The sequence below is a fragment of the Epinephelus lanceolatus genome, chromosome 16, assembly GCF_041903045.1.
Source record: "Epinephelus lanceolatus isolate andai-2023 chromosome 16, ASM4190304v1, whole genome shotgun sequence".
Classification (NCBI taxonomy): Eukaryota; Metazoa; Chordata; class Actinopteri; order Perciformes; family Serranidae; genus Epinephelus; species Epinephelus lanceolatus.
In genome coordinates this window covers 6,066,337-6,081,759 of record NC_135749.1, presented here as the reverse complement: position 1 = coordinate 6,081,759, position 15,423 = coordinate 6,066,337, and the positions used below count along the sequence as shown (strand labels likewise).

Sequence of the window (15,423 nt, the reverse complement as noted above, 5' to 3'; positions counted from 1 at the left end):
CACCCTTTAACTAAATTTTTTGTTGTCATATTAGTGATAATTTTCCAGAACCATTTGCTTCTGATAACCTTTTTTTGAATAAAAGGTTCTTCAAGGCGCTTTGTAAAACTAAAGGTTCCATTAAGCACCTTTACTGTATGTTGTGTTTACACCAAACGCAATATGATTTTGTCATGTTTGAATGCTAGAATATTTTGTGTTAACTTGTGTCATACGTGCGATTTACTTGCATCATCTGCGCATGAAATTGCTGAATCGTTGAATGAACATCTGCAGGTATGTACTTGGCGTCATACGTCCCCGGAGGATCTCAATGCTGATTGGCTATTGCGGCACAAATTGGTCACTGAAGTTTAAGTCTTGCAAATAAGCATATCATATAAGCAATCGTGCTACTTGCTTCATTTACGCTGCTTAATTCTCATATTTTATGTCATTCTCGTCATGTCCTACCCTGGAAATCCAGAGTTCTCGCGAGAGCACAATTTGAATTTGCTCAGCGAGTCACTCTGGCAATCAGTAATGATGCTCATTACCCATGCCGTTGGAGCCGAGCTGCACCAATCACATCGGTGTATCTGATATAGGCGGGCCAGAGGCAAGCTAAACAGATGACGACAGCGCTGCGACGACGAAGTCCGGAATCAGTCAGTAAACATTGCAAGATGGCTACGGATGAACACCAGTTGTTTGAAACGGCTTTGGTCGCTACAATGAACGAGTTAGACTTTTTCTCTAAAAGAGGAACAGAAGATGGCGCTTGAATCTTTTCTTTGCAAGAAGGACGTTTTTGCTGTTTTGCCAACTGGATACAGCAAGAGTCTAATCTACCAGTTAGCTCCGCTGGTAGCTAAGCTCTGGATACGTCACCCCGTGTATTGTTCTGATTGGTCGTAGTGTTATCCAATTGCGTGCAGTGATATTTTCAAATGCATGCTTGGTGCCGCCCCTCAAGTTGGGACATTTTCATTACTCATAGCCAGACACTAAATCTCTCTAGATTTGGGTCTGGATTTCCAGGCTAGTCGTGTCCATTGTGCCCGGCGGGAATTCACATCAAATCGTGTCTTTACATTGACTTTACATGTTATTTACTCACGCAAATTGTTTTATTCGTGCCTGGTGTGATCACAACATTAGTCTTACAAAATCCTGTTTTTCCAGATGAAACCCTTGGAGTATGAAAGGGCCCCTGGGTGGGTTCTTGTTAGCACCCTTAGAAGAGATCATTACACCATAGAAAGACTCTCTGTAGAACCTCCCATATTGGGCACTGGCTTGAACCTTTTGCACATGGTTCTAGGTGTAACCCTTTATGTTTGGTTTTAGATAGAACCTTCTGAAAGGTTTCAGGTGGAACCAAAAAAGATTTTTCCTTAGGGGACATGCCAAAGAACCTGTATGGTTCTAGTTAGCATTTGTATTTATAAGAGTGTAGACTCCATGTTTTTATAGCTGCAGCATCCCATTAAACTTCGAAGTTCTCGATGTCTTGTGCACCATTTTGTGCATATTTCCTGATGTTTGGTGTCTCTGGAAACTGTTTCATCTCAGCTAGGAGGTTTTGTGTAGTATTAACTTTGTGAGGACTGGTCCATTAGCGTGTCAGTGGTAAACTTCACAAGTATAGTATTAATGTCATGCTTTGTATGATTATATATCTGCATGTATTCTGATCAAAGAAATGCACGTTCATCAGTTCCCTTTCAGTAGTAATAGCACCCTCATTGTATTCCACATGTGTTCTGCTTGTAAACATCTCCCTGCCTGTAATACATGTTGAACCACAACACAATATGAGCGTCTGTAAAATGAGCCTGAGTAGGCACATTTTAGCGCTGCAGCTCAACATGTTTCTTCATCATTTTTCAGCCCAGACATGTGGCCGTCCTGCTGACGAGGCAGCAGCAAACAGGAAAAACATTGTTAAGACATATCGCATTAAAGCAACACAGGAGCGCAGCAGATTTGGTTCACAGCAGCTCGGTTTCTTTTACAGATGCCAGGTGCGGCCCCGAGGCCTCGCTGGCTGCACACGAACAGCGACTCAAACACACTTTCAGCTTTGAGTTATTTATTTAAAAGAGGCTTAATTTCAGTGTGTGAGTGGCAAGTGGTTTGATTAATGTCGTTTGTGATATTACAGGGGGAGCCAGGACCACAGGGAATTCAAGGACCCCCAGGGCCAAAGGTAATGTCATTCTAGAAGTTTGCAAGGAAGTGAGAGCGTGTGTGTGTGTGTGTGTGTGTGTGTGTGTGTGTGTGAGCTTTTTAGGTTGCCTGAGGTGTGTTTTTTTTTATCATGCACAGGTGCTCTTTTGTTGATGTGAAAAAAAATTTTTTTTCTGGCACAGATGAGAAAAACAATTCATTTTTGTTGAAAGCAGCAAAAGCAATTTTTATGTCCACTGCACTGTGACCATTGCTCTGATTATGACCGGCTCTTTGCTGTGAGGAGTGTGATGTCGGGGGGCGCAGACTGAGAGAGGCCGGACAGGGGGCATTTGCCGGATTTATGGTGTCAAATCGCTCACCCTCATCACCGACACGTTTTCACTTCTGAGTAGCAAAATGTCAACCACAGATTGTTTTTTTCATCACAAATTAAAAACAGGGTGGTATTTCTGGGATCAGCAGGCATCGCTGAATGTGACACTTTCTGTGCCAAGCCAGACTCTTAGCCAAACATTACGGCTGAACCGACATTATCTGAGGGTGGGAAAGTTAACTTTGTGGTTTTTCTCTCCCAGGGCCAACCCGGGTCACGAGGAGAACCAGGGTCACCTGGGGACAGGGGCTCTGCAGGAGAAGGCAAAGTGGGACCACCGGTATGAGCTTCAGTGCCAGCCAGGGTCACATCATCTTCCTCCAGTTCATTTAATTGCCTGTTTTAAAATGTGATTTTTTTTTTCTTGTAGGGGCCACCAGGAAAAAATGGGGAGCCTGGACCTGCGGTAAATATCTTCTAAAGATTCATATTGAATATGTTCATGTTTGTAAGATGTGTTCCTCTAATATCTCTTTATGTGGGGTCCAGGGCTTGAGGGGTCTACCAGGAGTCGCCGGTCCTCAGGGCCCAGCAGGACATAATGTGAGTCCAAAAATCAAATGTTTGATTGATGGATATTTATTTGAAACATGAAAAAAAATATTTCAAATTGATGATAACCTACACAAAGTTAAATAAATTAGTGAATAGATTCTAATAATCAACAAAAATGAAATCTTACATGTATAAAAAGGATGTATGTACAAACAGTGGTGTAAAGTAGTTACGATGGGCCCCAGTGCACGTTATCGCCCACATATCATCTCGTCACATGATCAGACACTTGACATTGGAAAGCATCAACGTACATATGACCCAGTGATCATTTGAGGAGCGGAAGAACAGCCAATCACATGACAGGATCTGATCTGCCTGCTTTGATTGTAGGGCAAAAAAAACTGATAAGGAAAAGGACCTTTTTTTTTTTTTTTAATGAAACATTTGGAATTAGCAGAGTATTGCATTAATTTTTATAATTTCATGGTTATATCATACGATTATTTCTTAATGTATTTGACCTGAAACACTCTGGGTCTCCATAATCTACAGTTCACGGAAAATGTAATTCTCTGCCTTTGTTCCCAACACAGGGTTTACCAGGAAGGCCGGGAGATAAGGGAGCACCAGGAGAGCCTGTAAGTACATAGACTGGCAGTAATAATTGTTCTTTCTCCAATTAACTCCTATGTTTCACTTTATATTCTGAATGTGCTCTGAATTCTGCATGAAGGAGAGAATAATCATGCACTTATTAAACACAGGCTTTCTCCATGTATGCAAATCACACAGTATTTATTAGGCTGATCACTGAACTGCTTACAGACGAACTACTGGTAGGTGATTCGTTAATTTATAACAGCCTGGACGGACCCATCCTGGTCTATTTCTTTCTCTATGCAGCCGTCCAGCAGCTAAAAACGACATAGCACTGTTAAAAAAATGAGCACGCCCTCTATAAAAATGATCACCTCATTAAATACCTGATGGCACCAGAGGCAATGTGACGCAGCAGAGCGACCTTGTGGGTGGGTCCTGTAGTTAAAATGATCCAGTTAATTAATTCAGCACCAGTTAATATAGCCTGTACACTTCCAAATGCTGCAGAACCAACTCCAGTATCACTTGGCAAACTCAGTATGCACACAGTAAAGCCGGCAGCAACCACATGTGGAAAGATGGAGTCTGTGTAGCAGGTAAAAACAACCCTCCCCCTGCCTCACTTATGTACGATATGATTCAGTGATTTAGTACCATATGATACATTAGATTAAAGCTCATTTGGGTATAAAAAAGAAAATCATTCAGTGGGTCCACAGAATCACTTTCTCATTTAGTGTCCATGGAGCAACTCCAGACTTTAAACCCTATGACATTACAAGTTTGAGTCTTACTTCTTTGGTTTCTGGCTTTGAGAGAGAGTTGCTTCACAAATATTGATTGAACTTTGCTAGAACATGGAAATAACATATCTGAGTTCTTAATTTAGGTGGTAGGTAAACCCTTTAAGTTTAACACATAATACAAGACTAAACAAAAACACCACTCAAACAGTGCAAATGCTGTAGTTATTGTGCGGATGCTAAAACCCATTCAAACCTTAATCAACATTACTTTTCTTGGGAAATATGTCCAGGGATCTTTGCCAATTTTTGGGTTATTTTCTTATAAATTTTTATTTATTGTTTTTTAATTTTAATTCAATTAAATTCAGTTTACTTTAATTTAATTTAATTCAATTTCTTCCCACATTGCTCGTTGACTTCTTCCCATGTTTAATTTTCTCAGGTTCCAAAGAGTTAAATCTAAGGACCTTCTGTTTTGACTTGCCTGATTAAATACAAAAGATAATGCATACAGCACTTAATCAAATGTATATAGACACTCTTTTGGCATGGGCCTGGTTCTCATGATTTGGGCTCACCCCTCACTTAAGGGAGATCACTGAGTAGAGAGCACTAAATTGTGTCCTCTGATTGAGTAACTGTTTGATTCCTTGTCTCTCAGGGAAAGGCAGCGGACCTCTCTGACCTAAATCTGAAGGTAGGAAGCTTCTCCACCCGTTAATGAAAAAATACTTTATGTTTGAATCCTCACTTCATCACAAACATGTCTCTGCCATTTTTTAGGATGTTTGTTCAGACTGCCCTGCAGGTCCACCTGGAGCACCTGGCCTCCCAGGAGTCCCAGGGGACAAAGGACACCAGGGACCTGCCGGGAAAGACGGTCAAGATGGTTACCAAGTAGGACACAGTCATTAATTTACATTACCTCCTTTGTCTTGTAACGTAAAGACCATAATTTAAAGGAGTGTGTGTCTCCACCATATTAGCCCTATGTGAGGCATGAGGTCCGAGCGCCATGTTTGTCATCATCAGTCACAGTTGGCGCGACGGATGGCAAGGCTCTCTCTGCATCATTAGCTGAGCCTCCTCTGGGGGCAGCAGTGAGCGATTAGGACCTCGGTGCTCGGCACTGTCTGCCTGGACAGAGATTGATGCTCTGCCGTGTCATTACAGGGCCCGCCGGGACCAGCCGGAGCTCCAGGGCCCCCCGGAGCCGATGGAGGAAAGGCAAGTTTGCACGTTAACTGCACGCTTATCGCTCCCACGGGCCGAACGCTAATTAGTTGCCTTTGTCAACGTTTTTCTCAACCTCACAAGGTTTCTGGTAACTGGGTGAAACAAACTCATGGTTCATCCTCTGTCTTTGTAATGTTTTGAGTGTTCTGAGGTTTTATTTTTCTTTGACAGATGAATTCAGTTCTCTTGAAATGTGACATTTCATATGGTCTTTCTTTGTTTCTCACCACAGGGAATAAAAGGTGATCGAGGACCCCCTGGAGGCCCAGGAGAGAAAGGAGACAAGGTACATTTGCTGTTACTGGCTGTCCCTTTCCCTCCTTTTCTCAAATACAATATTGTCTGATATGAATTACATAATTATATTTGATGACTTTCTCTCACATTAACAGGGTCACCCAGGACCCCCTGGTCATCCAGGTGCTGCTGGCCTAATGGGTTCACCTGTAAGTTCCTGCTTTTTTGGGCTTTTTCTTTTTCACTTGAAATGGTCGAAAAGCTTTTTGTAAACAGCACAATTTATTTGAACTTTGTCTCAAACCCACGCTTTCTATTTCTGTTGACCTCCACTGACACTGTCTCTTTCCTCTTCAGGGTAACGATGGACAGCCTGGCCCCGCCGGCCCCCCAGGGCCCCCTGGAGAAAAGGTCAGGCTGCACTCCATGTACTTTTCCCCTCAGAAAACATATTACCCATGTGTCATTATTGTACAAACCTCTTCCCTCCAGCATGTAGGTCAGACGGCCCTGTGCAGTAATAGGGGCCATTAATCATTTCTTTTCCTTCGGTGACGCTGACCTGTTTGTGTTTGTTTGTTTTCACCAGGGCAAAGAGGGTCTCAAAGGAATCCAGGGACCACCAGGTCTTCCTGGCTTGATTGTAAGTAAATGATTTGATGTGCAGCATCATGAGTGTACATATAGAGTGGTTCGCACAGTGTGGTGTAAACAGAAATAGGTCTTTAAGGTTTCAGACACTCACTGATTAATTTCACTGATCTGCAGGGTCAGCCTGGAAAAATAGGAAAAGACGGCAGACCAGGTGAAACAGGAGATCCTGTGAGTACATGGAGCTGTTTACCTTGTTGATGATCCAAAGAGAGCAAACCTTGAACACCAACCACGAGACATTGTCTGTTTTTGGAAACGTGATAGGATAATGTGGCCAGACAATGATGCCCTATTTCTGTTTTCATTTCAGGGCAAGCAAGGTGAACCTGGACCACCAGGAAACCCGGGTCTCAGGGGACTCCCGGTAAGTAACCACAAGTAAACAGATCTGATGAAGCAAGATGGCCGTGCAGATTGCTGGGACTAATTCAGCACTGTTTCTCCTCCAATACAGGGCTTCAAGGGCCACAGAGGAGAACCTGGACCCCCTGGATCTAAGGTCAGTGTGTTTTTTTCATGCATCTAAGGACCACAATGTTTTTTTGTGTGTTTTTTTAACACATACAATAGCATTATTTATTCTTTTGCATCATTTTCCTGCCTATTGAGCTTCATCATAGGGAGGTACAGTGAATTTCTGTCTGGTAAATTGCTAAAGATATTGCTAAGATAGAAACTGGGGGATACAACAGTTACCCAACAACAGTGGTGCAGTGTAACAGAGTACATTTCCTCATGTACTGTACTTAGGTACAAATTAAAGCTAGTTTTACTTCACTTGAGTATTTTAATCTCATGCCACTTTCTGCTTCCGATTTTTTTTATTATTAATAATTTATCTAACTTTTTTTCTAAGATAAACGGTGGCATCAGGTGTTAATAAATCAAATATGTGCACGTACACAAGAGGGAAAACAACACTAACAATAAAATAATAATATGAAAATGCATAAATGACAATACATACAAGTAATTCTTTAAAAAAATCCCTCTATACACCCTCTATACTGTATCTCAGACTGAGGTGATATGATAACTTAAGTTAAATTTACAGTTTAAGATTTTTGCACACACACACTGTATGAAAATAAAGACGTGCAGCTGAAACATTTAGTCGATTGATTAGAAAATTAATTGGCAACCATTTTGATAATTGTTGCTTTTTCTTTTTTTTTTGTTTTTTGATACATTCATTGTATTTACATACTTTTACTGAAGTAACATTTTCAATGCCGGACTTTTGACAGAGGATTTTTACAATGTGGTATTGTTTCTTTTATTTCAGTGAAGAATCTGAATACTCCCTCCACCACTGCAATGCCATTTTATGCCTCTGTGCTGACGATAGCCGTGGCCAGAGGCATTATGTTTTCGGGTCGTCCATCCATTTATTCCATTCTTGTGACTTGATATCTCAGGAACGTTTCTGCCGTTTGTTCATCTGGACTCAATGAACAACAATGAACTGATAAGATTTTGATGGTCAAACGTCAAAGTCACTGTGACCTTGCATCTGTCACATTCTTATTCACTTGTTATCTCAGGAACACCTTGAGGGAATATTTCATATTTGGCACAAACATTCATCTGGACTCAATGAACAACAATGAACTGATAAGATTTTTATGGTCAAACGTCAGAGTCACTGTGACCTTGCATTTGTCAGATTCTCATTCACTTGTTATCTCAGGAACACCTTGAGGGAATTTCCTCATATTTGGCACAAACGTCCATTGTGAGTCATGGATGAACTGAAATGAAATTGGTGGCCCAAGGTCAGATTCAATGTGACCCTGTGCGTTGCATTATTGTGAACAAAATATCTGAAGAGGGCCTTGAGGGAGTTTCCTCAAGTTTTGCACAAACCTTTACGATGACTGAAATATTTGTTAGGATGTAGTGATGTGAAGTTTAGACATTTTATATCCCAAAGGTCAAAGTTCAACTTCACTGTGATGTCATAATGTCACTTTTCTGACTGTTACCTAGCGTCATATCTCAATAACAGATGGGGAGACATGTTTAGATCTTCTGTGCCTTCAGGGGGAAGTTGTGTGTTAAGCATTAATGTTTTCACAGACATGGATGTAAACTGTAACAGCAACTTGAGTGATTCAAGGCAAAGAACTGCAAGGCGGTAATTCTAGTTTTTCCTCTTCAATGTGGTGTTGGACTGCCGAACAGTTTTTTAAGACTTGAAATTTTTATTTAAGTTGTCAAAGTAAATAAATTCCTCACATCGGTTCAATGTTACTGCAATGATATTTCACCATTTTCAGTGAGGCTGCAGACATATAACTCAGGATTTCGAAGGGCAAGAGGCAGTAACATGTCTCCCTTTACTTTTCTCTGACAAGGCCAAGCAGTAAAAGCTTCCACTTTCTTTGACGGCAGTGCTCAATTTAAACATTTCACCCTAAAAATGTGAGCTAAAATGTTTCTTTATAGAATCCGACTCAGTTGGAGAAGCAGGAAATCTACCCTGGTGTGGTTTAGTTTGTTAGGTGACAGTGTTTTACTCTGTTTGATGAGATGTGCAGTTTTCCAGACAGCAAGTCAATGGTGCTGCTGGAACTGCAATTAAGATAGCACCAGTGTCTCTGCAGGCCAAATACAGCTGTGTTTCCACTATGAAAGATGGCAAAAATAATGAATGTTATCTAATAATTTATCACACAGTTGGAATCATGCCAATTATCTTTATCAACTGACAAAAATACAAGGACAAGGACAGCAGCCTGATGTCATTCCCAGGCTGTCAAATACCGATGCTTTGTCAGGCGTCTGATGTTGACACCAAAGGCAGCCGTTAGCATCTTTATGAGACACAGGACTTTCAACTAGCTCAAATGTAAACCCATCCACTGAAAAACTTGACACTAAGAGCGACTGATTTGGAAGATCATTCTTTTTATATATCAGCATTCTTGGATTTAACAACATCATCACACCTTACCCATCACTAAGCCCCGCTTCCAGATGCAGACTGGCCAATCATAACGTAGCATCAGGCCAGCTCAGACCAGGGTCCGACACAAACACAGCTGTGCTCCATTGATTCTAATGCAGTCGTTTCAGATTTCCTTCATTGTCAGGCTGGTTTTGTGGATTTGGAGCTAAATGTTGTGTCTGGGGCACGTCGTGTGTTAATGATACTCGTTACCTGGAGAGGTTGGAAAAAGATATACGTTTCTTCCCTGTTCCAAAACCAAAATCAAACCCTGAAAAGTGTAGGGTTAGCTAGCTAGCTACTGAAGATATAGCCTACTGAATGTATACACATGCTGCTTTTGCTTTGTAATGATTATAACAGTGAAACAAAGGCCGACCCTGCTGTACAGGAACCAGTGAAGGGAAGCAGGGAAACTTTGCGGATATTCAACCAGCTCTGTGTCATCACAGTGTGCGCAGATGAACGTTGTTTGGCTTGTTTGGCTTCAATATCAACAAAGTTTCCCTTTATATTCATTGTCTTGTGTGGCGATCAGCAGTGATGTGGTGGTTCACTTTTACACTGTGATCTGTAGCCTATAGTTCGGCTTTAGCTTCTAACTATCTTTGTCTTTTTAACCTGTTGTTGCTGCTGAGTCAGTTTGACATCCTGGATATATCCTTCAAACACAGACTGTAGACCCCCTCTAGTTACAGTGTGGGCTCCATGCTTACTCCGACAGCTTGACAGACCTTCACAAAGGGGTGGGGCTAGGGTCAGGTTGGTTCTCGGTAATACCAATTCAGTTCAGTACTCCGTCTTGGACCGGGGTTTTTTTTTTTTTTTTTTTTTTTTTGAGACCGACCGGATCGCATACTCGGGCGGAACGTATGCGGAGTCCGTTCCGCGTACGTTCCGCCCGATAAAAGCGGACGTCCGCAAGCCCTGTGCACGCAAAGCATGACCACGCGGACGGAAAAGACTGCTCGGCATGTATTTTTCACATCGCGGGGATTTTTCACGGACATTTTTATAGGAAAGTATAACGCGGAAGTACGCTCGACTATGGAAGCCCGAATGACTGCGGACATTCCTCGCGGAGTCCGCTCCGCTTATAGTACGCCTGAGTCTGTGAGCACCTGTGTCTGCATCTTCGCCAAGCGCACAGCGAGCAGGAGAGAGAGAGGAGAGTGGGGGTGGGGCGGGGACTGAGCTAGGGGGTGCGAGTGCGCCTGCGCTGAGGTCTCTACTGTAGCCTGGAGTTTGTTTAACAGTGACGGGGAGTCGATAATGGCGGACAATTTAGTCTTGAAGAAATCAAAGAATGGGCCAATATGGCAACACTTTGGCTTTGAGCCAGACGAAGGAGGCAACCCTTGTTTGCACTGATTGAGTAAGCTGCAAAATTTATTTGTAAGGAATAAAAGAAACAAGGCGTTACTGTCACTCTGTTGTCCTATGGTCGTTTTTTATTTTAAAAAAGTCAGTTGCGCCCCCAAGTGGCGAAAATCCAGTATTACCGACTTGATGCGTTTTTTCACAAAAACCAGACCGTTTTTTTTTTCTCATACCGACCCAACCCTAGGTGGGGCTTAGTGAAGGGTCAGTTAAAGACCACAAGAGTATAAAACTGCTGAAGAACATTAGATTATGCATCTAGAAAGATAACCTCCTCTGCTCAACAGCCATAACTGTAACTATTCACTGCAGTTCAGGGAATAGCACACAGCCACAGTCGGTGCTTGGCATGTGGTACTGCGATGTCAGGATATGTCTGACACTTGCATTTTTTTTTTTCACAAACACCTTCTCTGAGAGAACCACCGCACCTGCTGCTTTGTCTCTCACACAGCACCCACCCGCAGGAAAGGTTTCTGCCACAGCACCGTGACCAATAGCATGGCTCATTACAGACAGCTCTGACTGAGCCACAGCGAGGCGGGCAGCCTCTCAGCCCTGCAGCCCGCACTGCCACACAGACAGCAGACAACTTATTAGAGGAGCCACGAAGTGTTTCCGTAGACACACTGAAAATTACCCTCCACCGCTCATAATTACTGTCACTAAATGTCAGTCACACGGAAATGATTCTCACTATTATTCAAGAAATTGAAAATTGATGTACACAATTAGAAGTACAGATTTAGCTCGGTATCTCAGCACAATGTAAAAGTGTCATATAAATCCTTATGACCAACTCTGTAGACCGTATCTCTGCCTTTACCTGTTCTGTAGAGTGTCTTTAATACAGCAGTTTAAAGGTCTTTATAGTCATATGCACAACAGTTAGGCTACAGAGAAGCAGTTAGCAATTAAAATGTTAGATGTCTGGCTCATTCCAACAACACTCATTAAGTATGTAAAAAAAAAACATAGTTATGGAGTAAAAATGTATAGAAAGCCTTTATTTAAAAAATGGCTGTTTTATTTAGAAAAGGTTAAAACATGATGAAAGTGGGTTACAGCCCACGCGTTTCGGCACAAAAGCCTTCTTCAGGGTGTGGTTATGGAGTAATGGAGAAAATAAACTGACAAAAGGCAAAGAAAGCATATCGATAAATAATTTAAATAGAACTTAAAAAGACATTTAAACTTCAGATTTTGAATGAGACTGTAATATTGGGAAGTAAAATAGTTGGCAAGCCACAAAAGCCCTCGACCCAACTCTTTACAGAAAGGATGAGAAAGACAGTGAGGAGTATTTTGGCAGATAGCTCTCACCCTCTCGTTGGCCAGCTCTTGAGCTCCAGGAGGCGCTGTAGAGCCCCTCAGGCAACTAAAATTGTATTTAAGAAGTCCTTCATCCCGAGTGCCATCATTAGTATCCTTAACTCAACAAAGTGACTGATGAGTTTTAAACCACAGACAATGAGCTGATTTAATGTGTTAAGTATATAATAATGACTTTGTAATGTTGTATTTTGTATTTTTTGGTGAGCCGCAGACAAATGTCCACCCCTAGTGGACAATATATATATATATATATATATATATATATATATATATGTATATTCTATTCTTCTATGATAATGAGTTTGGTGTGTTTATCTATGTCGAAGAAATGTAGAGGAGTGTGTGGCTAACGTTAGCTAGTTTACATACTGAGCAGCTTCCCAGCAAGTTAACAAGCTGCAGTTAACTTTAATCAAACCACACCGGTGCACGTAATGTTTATCATTCATACACCACTTATGTGACACTGTATAAATTAGGCCCTCAGGAAAGCCGCTCAGACTTACAGCAAATTTTTCCCAGTGGTCACTTGTGGTATTGCAGCAAAGAAAAAATTCCCTGCAGCCCAAAAAGCATTTTCCCCATAGGCCACCACTGTAAAAGAGATGTCGTTAAAGTTGTTGATAGGACACCTCGAGCTGCAAACAAGGTCAATTATGAATCTTTGTATTCAGAAATTTTGAGCCACAGTGGTTTTATATTTGTAAAAAAATTCCTCAAGCCAAGAAAAGTGATTTAAAACCTGTGATGTCATCACAAAGTCCAGTCTATGAGCTGAGCGGGAACTCCAAGGCGGGGACAGCAGGAGGAACGCAGTATTTTTCTCCTGTCCTTCAGTGGGCTGCATACTATGGGAGTAAACCCAGAAACTAGAAAACATTTGGGCCTATGCGCCAGGCGAGCAGCTCCATGGGAAAGAAGAGGTGCCATTTTGGTGTCCGGCGTCTATGGTATACACCCTATGCTAAGTGACAGCATTTTAGTGTGCAAGCTAATGCTAAGAAAGTTAGCATACTAGCACTAATGAGTCGTTCATAAACACACCATACTCCTGTCTCCATAACATCTTCCATTAGCTTTATTGATATTTGCTACAACACTAAAACCAATTTAATTTGTTGTTTTTCTATTTCCAGTTTTAGGGCTACATGCCATACTTTGTTACAAATACAGCATGTAGTACTTTGTGTTTCAAAGCTTCTTGTAAGAACCTGATTTCCTAGTTTTTCCTAATACCCTTTATGTTATTAATGCTTAATATGTTGTAGCTGTCTATACATGCCGATGATAAAAGAATGAAGCAACATAAGAACTTCACAGCTATAATGTCGGAAGCACAAAGCTTCTAAGTATGTAAAGATCATCAACATGACATCAAAGCCACTATGTTGGATTAAAACATTTCTGGCATCCTGAAATAGTAAAAAAAAAAACTTTTCATTTTTACATTAAAGCTACATGGAAGATGATGAAAAAAAGTAGGCCTATATCACAAAGTGACTCAGTTTTATTTTCCTTAAGCACACAGTTACACAGTGACATGACACTACAATAAAACACAAGATAAAAACAGGCCAAACTTGGTTTCTCTGATCCAAGATAATTTCATTCTGAGTACATTAAGATCAAGTAAATTTCACCGTAAATAATAAACTCTCTTTTTTGTCTGTGCCAAACAGGGAGAAGATGGAAAACCTGGATCACTTGGACGTGACGGCAAACCCGGGAAGGAGGTATGTTCAGCCTTATGCATGTGAAGTTGTGGTGTTTTTTGGTTTTCATAATAATGAAATAAAGAAATAGAAATTCAGTGTAAACCTCTGTGTTCTAACCCTACTGAAAATAATTCTCAGTTTCTTTCATAGAAACCTCAAGTACTGTACTTCAGTACAATTTTGAGATACTTGTACTTTATTTGAGTATTTCCATTTTATACCACTTCTACTTTTGCTACACATATTTTTTACTTTACTACTTTCTGACATGAGTTACTTTTTGACTACAGTTTACTATATAGATCTATAGTTGAACTTTGCTCCTGACTCCTCAGCCTCTCCCCTCTGTCCTTCTACTCCTCTCCTTCTCCTCGCTCGCTCAGCTCCTTCCTCTTCACTCCTCAGCCTCCGTTTCTGTTATAAAAACTGTACATGACCTTCTACAAAACATAAATCAATTTACAGCCAAGAAAAAAAGTCACTGCAGATGAAGTATTTTCAAGAACAATAAAGTTGCAGTAATACTATAAAACTGTAGCTGAAATATAGCCAGTGCTGCATGATGTGCAGTTTTATGGACAGATGATTAATTGTAATTTCCTCACGACATATTATCAACATTTGGAAAGTTTAACAACTGTAATACTCCTTAGATGTTGCCAGATTTTTCCAGATTTTATTTACCTGTAAGGGTCTCCTATTACAGAAGGATTGCCAAGATATTCTTGAGCCACACAACATCTCTTGCATTCCGTCGGCCATCTTGGTTTTGAGAGATTTGTGTTGCACTGACAACACCTGGCCTGTGGGTGGCAGTGTATGGCATGACACACAAGGGTCCCATGCATATACAAGAAAATGGCTTTTAACTAGCTGTCCACTGTAGTGACCACTATACGTGAAAGTGTTCGGCATATTTTGACGCTGATACTTTTGTTTGTTTACTTAAGTAAGATTTTGAGTGCACAGCTTTTTTTTAAAGGGAGCATTTCTACACTCCAGTTTTACTGCTTGTACTTAAGTGAAAGATTCAAGTATGTCTTCCACCACTGCTACATATGCATCAAAATTGTGACCATCAGAAAAAAAATGTAACTTCAATCTGCTGTTCCCTCAGTCCATATCACACACAAACACACACACACACACACACAGAAAATATTAAAGTCCTACATGCCAGTCTTTCTTGTGCAGCATCCCTTCCTTTGCTCAGTCGTTCAGTCCCTGAGAATAATCATTATTGCTGCCTGGAACCAATCCTCCACTGATTGAAGGAGCGCACAAAAAAATCCTGAGATTAAAAAATGTTTTGGCCAGAATGCAAAAACTCCAGCAGACCACAGAATATTTAATCATTTCTATATAAGACTAGAGCTCCATTAGCCACAGTGTAACATTGTAAACCGTAGGAGCTTTATATCTGTTCACACTGTATGAGAGTTTTTTGCCATTCATCTTCACCATATGACAAACTGAAACCCTTCTCACGTACACATTTAAAGGCTGCAGCACTTTTATTCCCCC

The 15,423-nt window shown here is 41.1% G+C and overlaps 1 protein-coding gene across 2 annotated transcripts in view; it reads left to right on the top strand.

Annotated features, from left to right (window-relative positions):
- The window catches only part of col22a1 (collagen, type XXII, alpha 1), an 87,953-nt gene that overhangs the window by 57,779 nt on the left and 14,751 nt on the right, over positions 1 to 15,423 (top strand). For both annotated transcript variants that reach the window (XM_033637212.2, XM_033637211.2), the window contains 16 exons: positions 2,147 to 2,191; positions 2,751 to 2,828; positions 2,919 to 2,954; positions 3,038 to 3,091; positions 3,640 to 3,684; positions 5,054 to 5,089; positions 5,176 to 5,289; positions 5,566 to 5,619; positions 5,861 to 5,914; positions 6,021 to 6,074; positions 6,223 to 6,276; positions 6,455 to 6,508; positions 6,634 to 6,687; positions 6,830 to 6,883; positions 6,974 to 7,018; positions 13,864 to 13,917. In XM_033637212.2, coding sequence (XP_033493103.1) covers positions 2,147 to 2,191; positions 2,751 to 2,828; positions 2,919 to 2,954; positions 3,038 to 3,091; positions 3,640 to 3,684; positions 5,054 to 5,089; positions 5,176 to 5,289; positions 5,566 to 5,619; positions 5,861 to 5,914; positions 6,021 to 6,074; positions 6,223 to 6,276; positions 6,455 to 6,508; positions 6,634 to 6,687; positions 6,830 to 6,883; positions 6,974 to 7,018; positions 13,864 to 13,917 — 885 coding nt within the window. The remainder of the gene's footprint in view (positions 1 to 2,146; positions 2,192 to 2,750; positions 2,829 to 2,918; positions 2,955 to 3,037; positions 3,092 to 3,639; positions 3,685 to 5,053; positions 5,090 to 5,175; positions 5,290 to 5,565; positions 5,620 to 5,860; positions 5,915 to 6,020; positions 6,075 to 6,222; positions 6,277 to 6,454; positions 6,509 to 6,633; positions 6,688 to 6,829; positions 6,884 to 6,973; positions 7,019 to 13,863; positions 13,918 to 15,423) is intronic.